This window comes from Scomber japonicus, chromosome 18 (genome assembly GCF_027409825.1).
Source record: "Scomber japonicus isolate fScoJap1 chromosome 18, fScoJap1.pri, whole genome shotgun sequence".
Taxonomy (NCBI): Eukaryota; Metazoa; Chordata; class Actinopteri; order Scombriformes; family Scombridae; genus Scomber; species Scomber japonicus.
Window position 1 is genome coordinate 25,548,356 of NC_070595.1, and position 15,981 is coordinate 25,564,336.

Here is a 15,981-nt window from a genome sequence, read left to right on the forward strand (position 1 = left end):
TGATCCCCAGTTTCCATATGTAGCCCTATAGCTCTGGGAAGGTTTCCGCCGAAAATGGGGGTCTGCGGTCAGAGGAAGCTCGGTCGTCGACGATCCGGAGAGAGCGGGGAGCATCCAGCAAGGCAAGCCGACCATCACTCGACATAGAGCCGGCAGGAGGAGGACGAGGAGTCGGTGTGGGCGCCGCTGCAGCCGAGGATGCTTCTACCGTGGATGGAGGAGGATGCTGCTGCTGATGCTGCTGCTGCTGCTGCTTGGATATCCAAATTCACCGTGGCAGTATCACACCCAGGACGGTCCCGTTTGTATAGCCCTTGCGCCATGTAATAGGAAGAAAAATAAATTTTGATGAATGTTGCAATCCCCCCTTTTCTCTGTCTCTCTCTCTCTGTCTCTCTCTCTGTCTCTCTCTCTCTCTGTCTCTCTTCTTTTCCCCCTCCTCCTCTTTCGTCTTCTTCTTCTTCTGCTCTCTCTCTCTCTCTCTCTCTCTCTCTCTCTCTCTCTCTCGCTCTCTCTCTCTCTCGCTCTAGCTCTCGCTCTCTCTCCTGCGCTCTCCTCCGGTGCAGGTTTTCGCCGCTTGCAGGAATGAAGAAGAAGAAGACGGGAGAGAGAAAAAAAATAATACACAATCAGGAGAGCGACTTGCACAGATCCACAGACAGAGCTGGTGTTGTCACGATGTCAGTGTCAGCTGCGCTATACATTCAGTACATTCTCTCTCTCTCTCTCTCTCTCTCTCTCTCTCTCTCTCTCTCTCTCTCTCTCTCTCTCGCTCCCTCTTTTCTTTTTGGATGATGAGTAATGTCAGTGAAGGGAAGCTGCTCTCAATTCTGTAGGGTAGTTTCTCCTCTTCTGCTTCTTTCTGGCGACGGTTTAAAAGGCCCACAATGTATGTGTGTGTGCGTGCATTTGTGTGTGTGCGTGTGTTTGTGTATGTGTGTGTGCGCGCGCGCGCTCCCTGCTGCAGCTATGGTGGCTCGTTGCTGGAAAGATATTAAAGATTTTTTAATTCCGTTTCTGTGAGTGGAGGGGACGGAAGGAGGGGGTGTTGCGATGGTGGACTCTCTGTGTGTGCGTGTGCGTGTGTGTTTGGAAGGTTGGATGGATGAATGGATGGATGGACGGACTACTGAATTGCATTCGTGCACACTGCCTGAGATTTGTTTTTATTTGCTTATTATTGTTCCATCCAATTGTTGCAGCAGTCTCTCACGCATGTCCCCGCCACTCTTCCTTAAAGTAATCTCACTAAATGCACCCCCCCCCCCCCCCCCCACTCCGATTTTTTTTTGGGGGGGTTTTGCCCAGACTTGCGGCTGCACTTATCTCACATCTTGTCATTAATAACTGCATTTTTTAAGCTACGGCTCGCAGCTTTAAAAGGCAGATATGGTGTCATCCTCTGCTGCAAGCGCTGATTAGATGATGTTACTTCCCCATGAATGACAATTAGCAACGAGGACGCGGCTGAACGGACTCCAGCTCAGGCATTTTGAGCGTTTGGATGTCGGAACTCAACGTTGCATAGCTATGTATTTACAAAATAAGACAGAGTCCTGTGTAATTAGTGTGCAAGCTTGCTGTGTGAGGACAGCGACGGTGTGTGTATGTGTGTGAGGCTGTGGTGCTGAAAGGACAGCTTCCTGCAAGCGCTGCTCTGCCTCTGTGGAGTTTGTCGCCCCCTGCTGTTCAAACGTCTTCATCACAATTAAATATATATTCTCCATATGTCAAAATTCAAAGACAGTTAACCTTTATGTCCTTCCTGCCCCTAAACCAACTTCATGAAAATACAATGTAATAACATCTTCCTTAGTCACGCATGTTTAATTTCCTCCTAACGATAAATATCTTGGGTATTTTTTTCCAATCTGTTCATGTTCACACAGTTTGGTGCATAGTTCATCCAGGTTGTAGTTGCACTGGCTGCTCAGAGCATGATCATTTAGGCAAAGTAAATACCAATAAATTATAAGTATTTACACTTGTTGACTTGATGGAGGCTTCAACACATAAATGGATGCTCCTATTCAAAAATGCATCATCATATTAGTGATGGACGTCTTATTCTTGTAAAAATAACATTGCACCTACTTATAAAAATGTATTTTATTTATATATGCTCAAAGATGTGCTCTATAACAAGAAATAAGGAATATTTACAGCTCCTTCAAACAGCTTCAGTGCAAGGACTAAAAATTGCCAAAAGCGAGTTGTCACAGGGATAATACTGTTTGTTTGTTTGTGTTTTTAGTTTGAGACCTATACACAGCTCTGATGATGACGATAAAAACTGTTCATGTAACCAGTGACGTCAGAGTGCCTGTGCAGGTCGGACGGCTCCTCGTGTAAAAAAAGTCATCATCATGTTTCTCTGGGGGCCTCAGGGGGCCACATGTCAGATACTCAGATGAGTCGTGGTCAGAGACACGTTCGGACAGCCTGGTTTCTGTTGCTCTTAGTTCAGCATTTATTATCCCTGAGCCACCAAGTAGCTGCATGTTGAAGCATGTAAGACTGAATTACTTTACTTTATATTAACCTTTGCATATTTTATATAATATAAACCTTTGAAGCTAAAAATAACGGGACAGAAAGACTACTACAAAATGAATAAAATGCTAAGTAAAAGTAGAGAAGTATTATCAGTGTTATCAGGAAAGAGGACATAAATTAACATAAGTAAAAGCCCAGCTTAACTTGTTCTTTACTCGAAATGAAACTTATCAGATACATCCATAGATGTTCAAGCCCAAATTTGATCAGAAACTTGCAAGTGGACAACAAGTGGAAACAACGTTAGCAACAAATCTGACATCAGTTCGATGATGAAGTAGAGGTGATACTGCAAACTAAGCTTTTCATTTTCAACACACATTTTTACACACATTCATCTCAAATATTGGAACTTTAACGTAGACATCCAACATCATAAAAGTATGAAAATGACAAAAAATCTCAAAAATCACAATTTAATGTACCAGGGGAGACGTTTAAATCATCACTAAATGGAAATACTCAAGTAGAAATACCTCAAAATTGTACTTATATTTAGTTGGTTTCCTGTTTTCCTTCGTTCACACATTTCTGGGACATGCTCTCACTGAAGTAGCACTCTAAACATCCAAAACAATCTCGTCCTAAGCTTTGTGGGACTAAGTGGACTACAGCACCTAAGTTTTCTTGATAGTAACAGCCAGGAATGGATCCAAAGATTTCTAGTGTGTTTTTGAGGGAGGTTTCTGGGTCTGAGGTTGCCATTTTTCATGAAGTCGCCCTGAATAAGCCCTCTGAGCAGCAAAATCTCTCTTGCAGATACCAACGCTTTATCCCTGAAGAGAGACCTTGAGCTCAGACTAAAGACCTCTCTGATTATTCCTCTCTGCCAGGATTTGGGACACCCTTCGCTTTCATTAAACAATTATCCCTGACAGGCGAGGAGGATGCACAAATCAGGTCCCAGGCCCGCACCCACACTGGTCCCACGTGGACTCTTTATGCCAATCTGACATTAACTCGGCAAGCTGGAAATCCAGTCCTAATTGGGGCCTTGTTAGAGCACCCCTCGAGCATTGGCTCAGGGAATGCTTCCAGTAAATTGTGCTCTGGAATAAAAAGAGGGGAAAGGGAGGGAAAAAACAGAAGCTATCTTAAAGGTGGGCGCACTTTGAACGTTTGTTTCTAGCCGCAGTAATTGAACCTGATTAGTGGGAGTCTCTGGGTGAGGGAGCACCCATGGGTCTTCTGGTCTCCAGGGTTAAAAACAATTCTTCCCTCCAGAAAGGAAGAACCAGGAGGGCAAACTAAATTGCACAGGGAGTAGTTAAAAGGATTTTAAGTTGGAACATTTGCACGCCTTAAATATATTTCTCATACAACTTAATAAAATTCAAGGTAAAAAAAAAAAGCCTATGAAACAACTGATATTGGATTTTTGAGGGTAACATTGATACAAAACAAACATACAAAAAACAAATATGAATGCTAATTTCTTTAGCCTAAAATATGTATTTTTGGCCAATAATACTCAAATTTGGTCTCTTTTTTTAAAACAAAATGCAGCAGAACCAAAGATGTCATCTTTTTTAATCCATACATTCTTCTTTTTTGCCAAAATCTTGCCTACATTGCCCATAATGCACATAGACACCTCCACCTGTACACCTCACTCTCTTACCCTAACCCTAACCTAACCAACCCAAGCAACATAGATAACAAGTACTAGCCAATCAGAGGCCAATAATCTGCCCCTGCCAACGCTGACTCTTGTGACATCACTTAAGGCAATACATCAGATTTTACACATTTTACCCCCCGGACACACAAATGGCTTTATACTACTTTTCAAATATGCAATAGTACTCATGCTGGGTTCCTGTGTGTTCTGATGTGTTCTTGTGTGTGTTCTGCTGTGCTCATGCGCTCTCCTATCTCGTATGTTCCTGTGTGTGTTCTGCTGCGTTACTTTGTGTTCTGCTGTCTCCTTGTGTGTGTTTTCTGCCGTGTTCATGTGTGTTCTCCTATCTCGTATGTTCCTGTGTGTGTGTTCTGCTGTGCTCATGCGTTCTCCTATCTTGTATGTTCCTGTGTGTGTGTTCTGCTGTGGTTCTGTGTATGTTCTGTTGTGTTCTTGTGTGTGTTCTGCTGTGTTCTTGTGTGTTCTCCTATCTCATATGTTCCTGTGTGTGTTCTGCTGTGTTCCCATGTATGTTCTGCTATGTTTCTGTGTGTGTTCTGTTGTGTTCTTGTGTGTCCTGCTGTGTTCTTGTATGTCCTGCTGTGTTTCTGTGTGTGTTCTGCTGTGCTCTTGTGTGTGTGTGTTCTGCTGTGTTTCTGTGTGTGTTCTGCTGTGTTTCTGTATGTGTGTTCTGCTGTGTTCCTGTGTGTGTTCTGCTGTGTTCCTGTGTGTGTTCTGCTGCGTTCCCGTGTGTGTTCTGCTGTGTTTCTGTGTGTGTTCTGCTGTGTTCCTGTGTGTGTTCTGCTGCGTTCCCGTGTGTGTTCTGCTGTGTTTCTGTATGTGTGTTCTGCTGTGTTCCTGTGTGTGTTCTGCTGTGTTCCTGTGTGTGTTCTGCTGTGTTCCTGTGTGTGTTCTGCTGCCTTCCCGTTTGTGTTCTGCTGTGGTCCTGTGTGTGTTCTGTCGATGTTTTGCTGCCGTGTTGCGTGTGAGGACACTGCCACGTCAGCAGCGTTTCCACCCTGATCCCCGAGTGCCTGCGCTGAGCCGAATGCAGCTGAGTGAGCATTTTGACATGGCTGTCCCTGCACTGCCAACCTCCGCTCACACACACACACACACACACACACGCGCACACACACACCCACACACTGTCCTTCGCTCAGCTCCAGCACCATACATGCTGCTGCTGCTCCATATGGATGACGGCTCCTGGGTTCAGTCCTGGTTCACATCTCCCTCCAGTTCACCTCAGTGATAGACGCTCACCTGGCCTCAGGTCTCCGCAGTAACGCTGCAGTTTGTGCTGCAATGCCAAAGAGGACATTAGTATTCTCTCAACCTTTAGTTATTGATGGAAAGTCAGCTGAGCACTGTGTTGTTCTGCAGCTCTCACATTAGTCACATCATATAACCATTATTAGTTATATCTTAAATTTGAAGGTTTACATGCAACATAATAATAAATTAAACAATGGAGGCTAAACGGCTCCAAAGTTTAGTCCACATTGACTTCTATTGTGCTGACTGTGTGGAAAAGTTTTAAAAAAGTGAACTCAGTATCAGTGGTGGAAGAAGTACTCAGGTTCTTTACTTCAATAATAGTACAGTACAACAATGTAAAAATACTCAATTACAAGTAAGTGCAAGTCCTGCATGAAATAGAAATCCACTGAGGTAAAAGTACTGCAGTATTATGAGTGATGTAGTATGCAGTATTACAGTAAAAGTACCGTAGTATTATGAGTGATATAGTATGCAGTATTACAGTAAAAGTACTGCAGTATTATGAGTGATGTAGTATGCAGTATTACAGTAAAAGTAGTGATATATTATTATATATGACATCATTAGATTATTAATAGTGAAGCTTCAGTGTTAGAGCAGCATGTTACTGTTGTAGCTGCTGGAGGTGGAGCTAGTTTATACTACTTTATAAGTTAGCTAGTTTACACTATTTTATATACAGTTAGCTAGTTTACACTACTTTATATACAGTTAGCTAGTTTATACTACTTTATATACAGTTAGCTAGTTTACACTACTTTATATACAGTTAGCTAGTTTATACTACTTTATGTACAGTTAGCTAGTTTACACTACTTTATATACAGTTAGCTAGTTTATACTACTTTATATACAGTTAGCTAGTTTACACTACTTTATATACAGTTAGCTAGTTTACACTACTTTATATAGGCTACAGTTAGCTAGTTTACACTACTTTATATACAGTTAGCTAGTTTACACTACTTTATATACAGTTAGCTAGTTTACACTACTTTACAGTTAGCTAGTTTAGTCCAGTGGTTCCCAACCTAGGGGTGGGGCCCCTTCAAAGGGTCAACAGATACATCTGAAGGCTGGGGGTGGTTGTGGTTCAAGACAGGGGGAATTCCTGGCTTCTCCAGTCCATGTGTCAAAGTGTCTTTGAGTGTGTTTGTGTGTGTATGTGAATGATTATATCCTCCTGATGAGCAGGTTGGCACCTCGCCTGGCAGCCTGCCATCAGCACATGAATGTGTGTGTGGATGGGTAAATGTGGTTTGTAGTGTAACAGCCTTTTGAGTGGTCTGAAAACAAAAAAGGCATTAGGGCCTATACAAATGCAGTCAATTTACCATCCATTCATGATTAATGGGAGAGGAAAGAAGAAAAAGTTCAGATACACAAATGTGTTTTCAGTTTTTGGACTTTTTCTCTAATCTTTGATTTTTGTGAAATATTGGATCATTTGAACATTTATTGAAATTAAACTATGTGAGAATCACTATTTGGTGGAGCTGTTAATAACTCATCTGAAATGTGAGTCTGACTACACACTGCTTTTTTGTAAGACGCCAAAAGACAAAAATGTTGGAAACAATGTGTTGTATTTTAAAAGCTTGTTATATTATCCATTGTGTCAAATCTTAATCTGAAGTAAATAAAGCTGTCAAATAGCTAATTGTAGTGGAGTAGAAAGTGCAATATTTCCTTCCGAAATGTAGCACAGTGGAAGCATAAAGTTGCATTAATGGAAAGTGCAAGTGCCTTAACACTGTACAGTACAGAGTAAATGTACTTATAGTTACTTTCCACTACTGTCAGTATTGAGAAATCAATGTACGCAATTGTGAAAAATTGTAATGTCACACTCCTAAACAATAGTTGGCGCTGTGCAGCTTTTACACCGCCAATTACACACAAAGAAGACAAATAAGAGTTTATAAAAACAAAACTTAGAGCGTAGCATCGAAAGTGAATGTGGACCATCGGACTGAGACCACCTCCTCGGTGGGTCGGTACGGTTGTGTTTGACCTCAGCCGAGTCTGTCAGGCCTGCTCTGATGAAGCTTTCTGGAGGGGGAAACGAAGCAGAGTCTGAAACAAGTGGACCAAACAACACAGGTTAGGAAACACCCAGATGTCCACATCTGTCATCAGACGTGGTCACGTGGTTATCAGCTGGCTGTGTGATGTCAGTGTCTGTCAGTGAGTGTTACAGATGTTTTACAGATGTTTTACGGACACTGTAGACATGGGAGGCTGCTGCTGCTACTGTTGTTGTGTTCCTGTGTGTGTGTGTGTGTGCGTGTGTGTGTGTGTGTGTGTGTGTGTGTGTGTGTTTGTGTGCGCTCGTGTGTGGTCGCTTCTTTCGGGGACAAATATCAGAATAAATACCAGTTAATTGGGAGCAGCAGCTGTCCAATTGAGGATACAATCTATGTCCCTAATTCGGAAAAAGTAGATTTAGTTTTGGTTATGTTTATTGTTAGGGTGTATCTCCAAGAAATTAATGTAAATCTATGTGATGTCCCTGAAAGTCCCTCTTATTCAACATGTTACATTCATTTTGATTACTTTACTTTCACTTTTTCGTTTTTTATGCTTCTTACGGGAACTAGACAACAGGAAAAGTTCTGTTTCCTTAATTGCTTCCTTTGTTTTCGTTCCTCCTTGCTTGATTTCCGCACAACTTCCGCAATCTCGATTGCTTTGGTTTGTCGGCCCACCCAAAAGAATTCTATTATTTCAAATGTCAATATGAACCTTTAAACGTCAGAAACATACATGCATCATAAAATCATGTAAAATCAACCTCTAGTAAAAGAGAGGGAGATTAGCATAATGACCTCCATGAAGAGGCAGAAAATTGAGCAAGCAATAATATGAGAGAGATAAAGGTACGTTTGCATTAGTAGCAATATAAGAGGGATGCCCAGGACTTAAACCTCTGCTGAGGCATGTTAAAAAGTTTTATGAAGTGTATATTATGAAATGTACACTGTTCTGAAAACTTGATAACGTTTTGAGTAAACCTGCTAACAGGCAAAACTTTTTCTCAGGATTTCTAAATTGTTAGAAGGTCTAGTCGTTGTTAGACATTTTAATACGAAATACGAAATAAATATTATAGCTTTAATACAGAGGTGTTCTTCTTATAGTTGTAATAATCTTATGCTCATCTTAATTGGGGACTTTTTATTTTATTTTCTATTACCAAATATGCATTGTTGTTTTCTGCAGATGGGGCCCATTTGAATGTATCAGGCGCCCTTTATATGTTTTCACCTCTCAGACAACCTGAGCCAACCACTGCTTCCTTCCTACTTTCATTCGTTCTTTTTGCTCCTTGCTTCCTTTCTTTATTGAACTATTCTTAAGTTTATTCCTCTCTTTTTAAAATAAATGAGTTAAAGTAATGCAGGCATGGCTCGAACTTAAATAACCTTTATCTTTATGACTCTGCCTTACAGTAAGACTGTCAGCATTAAAATGTCTTTCACAGGTTTACAACACAGGAGAAAACACAGAGTAGATTTAGAAGATATTTCCTGGACTGTGTTTTGAATCCAAACGTTAAATGTTATTTATTTTTCAGTACATAATTACTTTTATGTACGTTTTAATGTTTGCACAACGTCAGAGATGTCATGCATACGTGTAACTGTGTGAGGAGTGAACTGAGATCAGCTGGGAAAAAATACAGATGTTCGGGATCTCCTGTCTCCATGGAAACAACACTGATATCCTCCCCACCTTCTGCAGCTTGTGTACACAACATTGTTCACAGCGCATCTACAGTGTTTTCATATAGGCTACTGTAGGTCATCTGATATCAGTGTCTACCAGCTTATTTCCTACAGGTTTCACAGCAGTGTTTAATCTATTACATCATCTAAACATATTTCAGAATCTAATTTAATGATAATCATAAACTCATAGTTTTCTGTTCTGCATAAAAAAGATAAGTTTCGATGTAATGATTATTTTTCACCACTGGATGGTGCTGTTACTCTAAATTTGTGATATGTGAACTGAACCATTCAGCCAAAAAACAGTTTTTGACATTTTTACTATTATTATTATTATTATTATTATTATTTCTATGTGTTTATAAACATTGTGCATAGTTTTCAAAATGTATTTTTATTTTATTTTATTATCTTACTACCTTTTAGATTGTTGTTTTTTAAATGTTCAATTCAAAGTATTATTATTACTATTATTATTATTATTATTATTATTATTATTATTATTATTATTATATTATTATTATCATTGTTATTATTATTATTTTACACATCAAAGGACACCTAAAAGACATTTTCCACTTTTTGACCTCTTTAAAAGTAAACAGAGAAGGGATTTCTGGCACAACTTTACCTACTTCCACTGTGCATGAATAAAGGAAAGTAGTATGAAGGGGTCCAGACTCCAACGACACTTACAAAGCAGTGTTCCTCAAAGTTTTTCATATCAAGGACCCCTGAACTGACACAAATTAGACCACAGGTTCCCATCTCATAAATTTTTGCTATTTGATGTTTTATTACAGAGCGTGTATGAAACCCATGACCATGTTTTTGTGTTAGATCAACCCCCCCCCCAACCCCCAACGGCGAGTTCAAACAAGTCAGGCCAGTCAGGTGATACTGTGCTGTTGCCTTTAAAAAATGTTATCACTACCACACACTTGAATAGATTCAGCCGAGTGCTGAGTTGGGAATGAGTCACAGGCAGAAATGGGCGTGTTTCAATTTATCGATGTGGAGAAAGGAAAACGAAAGCTAATACACCTATACTTCACCTGTTGGAAGTTTTGCCTGGGAACGATTGCTAATAAGGTGATTTAGTTGTTTCATCAGATTCAGTCGACTCGACACATGCATGTGGTCTCCAGCACCGTAAACGATCACATTTTGAAGCTTGATTTTTTTTCTTCTTCTTTTTTTAATCCTCGCAGGTAGTACGATGATGAGGCTCCTATAAGGGAACAGCACAAGGAAACACAGAGAAGAAAATGTCTACACCAAGGTAAAGTTTGTTAGTGTGCTGCGCAGACAATAAGGGAAATGCCTTTCTTAACAACTATGTGTCAAAAAGGTTAAAGTATGTGTGCTGATTAGACCGTATTCCAAAACTCAAGAAACATATGTAATAATGCTTTATGTTACATGTCAGTTTTAATTTGCAGGTGTAATTTTTAAGACGTTGTGCATAACTGGTGGTACAATTTGGTAAAAAAAAAAAAAAAAAAAAAAGCTGGTTATGTTGTTTTATAGTTGAGTTCATGTGTCAATTTGCACCCCCCAAAAAAGAGTTGACTAGTTTGTGTGTCAAATGACATATTTGCATTTTTGGTTGTTTTTCTATAATTTTCTGTAATGGGTGAGAGTCTATTTCAGTAACACACCTCTTATAAGAACCATTATATAAGAAATACATGTTTAAGGAATATGCCAAAATGTAATGAGTTCTTAAGACTGTAATCTAATGTGTTTTGGAAATTAACAACTAAACCTTAACTGTTAAATACCTGCAAATTACTCAAAAACCTTAAAATAGTATAAAATGAAGGACCTGTAATATTAAGTGATACTAAACAATAATCACTAATAATTTGTAAAAATGTTTAAAAATATATCCAAAATGAGACATGATTAGTTTTTAAACCCTTGTACACTCACTTACCTGACCCTTTTGATAGTGTCTTGTATTAATATTGTTGTATTAATCGCCATTGTAAAATCAATACACAGTTTAAAATATATTATTTTGCAAGTGATTACACTCAAAGAATGTTTAAAATACTGTGTAATAATGGGAAAAATTCACATTTTCCCAAACCTTGAATTCACTTGCTTTAAAACTATGTGCTCTCTGGCGACATCTGCTGGTCTTTTTGCGTAAATGCAACAGCAAACAAAAAAACAGTGGCGCACCCTGAATAGGCCCTTTGCACAGCAGAAAAAGCGCAGGCGTTACAGATGTTACTGATAGTATTGATGACTGTGACAATCACAGGATCTTAACACAGATTTATCACACATTTTATACATGCTTGTTCTACTTGGATATGCCAAAATGCCCCTCTGTGAGAAAGCCTGTTATTATGTAGATCAGTGGTTCCCAACCTTTTTGGCTTGTGACTCTTAAAACAAAGAATTCTCTACTTGCTCCTCCACCCTGTTAATTATCTTGCCTTCAAGTTTATTTTGCAACCTTTTGGAGAGGTAGACCTTCATATATATATATATATATATATATATATACCTTGCGGTTATAGTTTAATCATTTATTTTCTATAATTTTGTGTATAAAAGTGTATGTGACTATACGTGTAGCTAAGTTTGAGCTTAATTACAATATTAGTGTTATTAGACTATTATCAGCTAACAAAAATTGTGGTCTAGAATAGAATCGATTATTCCTATTATTCTGTAATATAAGCTTAGCTGAGACTTGACCCTAAAGGTGGCTTTACACTTCTTCAAACATGCTTGTTGGATGGTGGTCATGGTAATTTCTGTAGCTTTTTAAAACAAACAAGCCTACTTCCTGGCAAGATAGGACAGCTGTGAGGAAGTAATAAAGGAGTCAGGTCGAGGTCTGATTTTCACTCTGCATTTGATTGAAGCTGGTGTGAACAACTATAAACACCTTTGTCATTAGAAACAGCTCCAATTGATAAGTGTGTCATGCAAAATGTACAGCATATTCTTTCATTCACTTTCCAAACCGTGGACACGTGGCCACTCCATCACAGAGCTAACATTTAGTGAGAGAAATATCCATTCACACTTACTGGTTTACAATAAGAGAGAAGTTGATTGCTTGAATTTGTTATGAAGTCTCACACACTGGATGTTGTTTTGTTTTACAGAGAGGAACTACAGGAGGCCTTGTGCCAGTACACCGCAGATACCCTCATCTGCATCCACACAGTGAAAGAATTCTGTGATAAGATCTCCAAATGGATGCTTGGAAGGGAGACAGAGTTGAACATGTTCATGGACATTAAAGACAGAACTGACCAAATTGACCTGGGCATCGGCCATGTTACCCAGTCAGAGAGCAAAGGCAAGGCTTTTCTGGAGTATATGAAGAGTAAGGTGACCCAAGTGACTGCAGACAGCAGGCGTGAAGAGCTGGAGCAGGAGCTTGCTGGTGTGTTGAAGGACACTCTGGGAGGACTGGAGAAGCTTGACTGCTTCCTGGATGCAGTGGAGAGGCTGGCGGTCACCTCGCTGCATGTGTTTAGTGAGGAGAACCGGCTGTTACATCTGCCCCAAGGGATCAGTCCTGACACTGTTCAGGTTGGCATCATTGCTGCTCGCCAGGTCTGCCCACTCCTCCTCGAGTTCAAAAGAGATGCAAGCGTTTTCTTCCTTCCCAAACTTCAGAATGCGGAAGTGTTCGCGTATCAGTTGGACAAATACATCCAGACCACCCAGAACATCTGTGACAAGTTAGCGAAATGGTAAACTGACAGTTTGTTTTCAACAGCACATTCTGGTCTTTGAAATAACACATTTGGAAAAGAAATAATCTATTGTAGAAAGTAAATGTAACTCTTTCTATCACAGCTGTTTTGCTCAGTTTTCACTGAAGATGGCTACGAATGCTGTGGTAGACCTTGATGCACATGTGTCTGAAGATGACATACGAAGAATGCTTTGCCACATTAATCAGCTCGAAGAAATCAGGTAAGCAACGCTCCTGTGTTTGGCCCATACACCACTGATTGGTTTGAATTGTAGCCAGGTAACAGTAGCTAAAAGGGCAGGTTTCACAATCATGTAACATACATACCAAAATATTGTGACAATGGTTCAATTCTGTGAGTCCCAGGACAGCAGCAAGTGAACCAACTATCAATGACAGCTGTAAATCAACTGAAGTAGTTGCTGCTTGTTTTGTCCCCAAATATTATGTCAACAGTGTCTGCAGTTACAGTAATGTAAATGTATGCTAGCAACAGCTCTATGAACTGTAATGTCAAACTGTTGGATGGTCTATGCACCACTTTGGATGGATTGACATAAATTGCTGTGAAACATTCATGGTCCCAAGACCCCAGTTTTTTAGTGAATTATATTGGCAGCTATTGAATTAGTTGCTGTGAAATTCATGGTTCCCAAAGGATGAAGCCTTCAGACATTGATAATTTTCATAAACGTGTTAGAATCAGTCACGCTAAATCCATGTGATTTGAATCTCGAAGCACTTTAAAAGCTAAAGTACAGATAAAAGTAATGTCCCACAGGGTGAATCCTTTTGACTTTGGTGATCCTCTAACCTTTTGTCTAGTGCCACCAGCAGGTCAAACTTCTCACTTTTCCAGTACAATATACAGTGTATCTACTGAGTAGATTTGTAAAATATTTGGTAGACATTAATGGTTCCCAGGCATAGTATTATATTGATTATATTGGTGATTCTTCTTTGGGGGATCTTTCTTGTAATGCCACCATGAGTTTGACATTTGTGATTTTGAGTGTGATGGGTGGGATGAATTGTCATAACCCTTACTGTTTTATCTGCAGCAGCACCATCATAAGTGCATTATGAAGGCAGCTTGTAATAGCCAGTTTGATTATAGCAAGAAAACCCCATTTTAACATTTATTTGGGCACGAGTTGTTATCGTGCTTCTTGTATCCTCCTGTATGTTCCAAAAATGTCATAGTGACTTTTGAAGTAACATGCTGACTTTTAAGATGTGTCATCTTCTTATATATTCTTTTTCCATTTTTTTCTTCTTTACTTTTCTCTTCTTTAGGAAGGACCAGCACTTTCGGATGGTGTTCTTGTTTCAGGAGAATTCGTGTCGTCAGTTCATCAGTGAGTTCGATGAACGACAGCCCAGGATGCTGCAGTTTCTAAATGACCTGGAGGAGAACGCTGTTCAGCTAGACAGGATGAATAAAGGCGCAAAGATCTCTAGTGTGGCAGGAAGCTCAGTGGGGGCAGTTGGAGGTATTCTTTCCATCATTGGTTTGGCATTAATTCCTGTAACTGCTGGGGTGTCTCTCGCTCTGACCATGACTGGGGTGGGGCTGGGAATTACCAGTGGAGTCAACAGTGCTGTCACCACAGCTACAGAGATTGGAGTCAACCGCACATGTCAAAAGAAAGCCAGCGAAACCTTCCAGAGCTTCATGGAAGATGTGCAGATTCTCCAGGATTGTCTGGAGGAGGCCATCAACAGGGAAACAAGTGGGCTAGATGTGGCTGTGGGAGTAGGCAAGGTGTTAGGTAAAGTGTGTCTTCTTGGGAAAGGCATAGACTCACTTGTTGATGCTGCCTCTGCTGCTAAGTTGTTGAAAAGTGAAGAGATGATAGTAAGTGCTGGCAAGGTGGTGGCCGAGGAAGGTAAAGCATTGCGTAACGTGCCCAGGTTGGCGTCAGATGTCCCAGATATTGGTCAGGCAGCAGTCAAAGGGCCCCTTGCTCTCACCAAGTCAGCCAGGGCCGGCCTCATCGCTCTCAATGCTCTTTTTGTTGGCATGGACATCTTCTTTATCTGCAAAGACAGTGTCAGTCTGGCCAAAGGCAACGAGACTGAAGTCTCAAAGTTCATCAGAGCCAGAGCTGCACTTTGGAGCTCAGAGATGAGCTCGTGGCAGAAGATCCACGATTCACTGAGTCAGGGTCTGCTGACATCAGAGAAAAAACAAATTACCCTGGAGACGCCATTTGAGCCGGAGATGGAGATCAAGAAAGAAAAAGAACCAGAAATGGAGTTTCCATCTGATGAAGTGGATGAAAAAGTGAAAGAAAAAGAGCTTTGTGTAATACAGTAGAACCAACTTCCAAAGTGTTTTCTTTTTGCCAACTCTGACTAATGTAATGTTTAATGTAATTAAACTTTGTTGAAATGCATTAAATCTATACATTTGATCAAGAATGACAATATGCCAAAAATAAAAAATACCACTTATAACACTAGAGTTACCGTTTGCTACCATGTCCAGTGCTCCAGTGCATGTTTTACCAAATAAAGAGAACCCATTGCTTACATGAGATTGTATTTGAGCCTTATCTGCTTCAAACATTAGACACCAAGTAGCCAAAATAAATGTGTTTTAATGTTAGTTGTGTCTTCATACACTGGAGCAGGAGCCTAAGCGTCTTTCCAGTTTTTGAGATATGGTGTTTATTTACTGAACAGTTGTAGCATCACTTTTGCATTCATCTGTAAATAATTACTAATAATACTGTATTTTTGCACTTCTGCATACTAACGCAATTCCATTGACTTTGTACCCTTACTGCATAACGACAAAGTTGAATCTAATCTATTGTTTTATAAAGTGGAAGCAGTTTTCCAATTATGTGTATACATGGAGGCCTTTGCATTATTTTATTTTTAAAATGCTTTGATTTATAATGAAACTATATTACTGTTTTCATCATTTTTACTGTCTTATTAATCTGATTTGATAAAAGATCTGTATTAAATAAATTTTTGTAAATGTAAGACATAAATTGACTTTCTTTTGTCTAGTTTTCTGTGTTTTTTAGTCTTGCATGCAAACT

General features: G+C 39.8%; 2 protein-coding genes across 6 annotated transcripts in view; both read left to right on the forward strand.

The window, feature by feature from the left end:
• rpl3 (ribosomal protein L3) overlaps window positions 1–15,981 on the forward strand; it is a 291,434-nt gene that overhangs the window by 91,978 nt on the left and 183,475 nt on the right. The gene's annotated exons all lie outside the window — the stretch shown is intronic.
• apol (apolipoprotein L) lies at window positions 5,381–15,786 on the forward strand. 5 transcript variants are annotated; one of them, XM_053338494.1, is made up of 6 exons: window positions 5,381–5,473; window positions 7,400–7,648; window positions 10,404–10,474; window positions 12,324–12,920; window positions 13,027–13,146; window positions 14,222–15,786. In XM_053338494.1, exons 3-6 carry the CDS (start codon window positions 10,461–10,463, stop codon window positions 15,243–15,245), a joined length of 1,755 nt encoding a protein of 584 aa, XP_053194469.1. In that variant the 5' UTR covers window positions 5,381–5,473; window positions 7,400–7,648; window positions 10,404–10,460; the 3' UTR covers window positions 15,246–15,786. The 5 variants fall into 5 exon arrangements, with proteins under 5 accessions (XP_053194469.1, XP_053194468.1, XP_053194470.1 ...); XM_053338493.1 differs by having other exon boundaries at window positions 7,400–7,564; XM_053338495.1 differs by lacking the exon at window positions 5,381–5,473 and having other exon boundaries at window positions 7,374–7,564.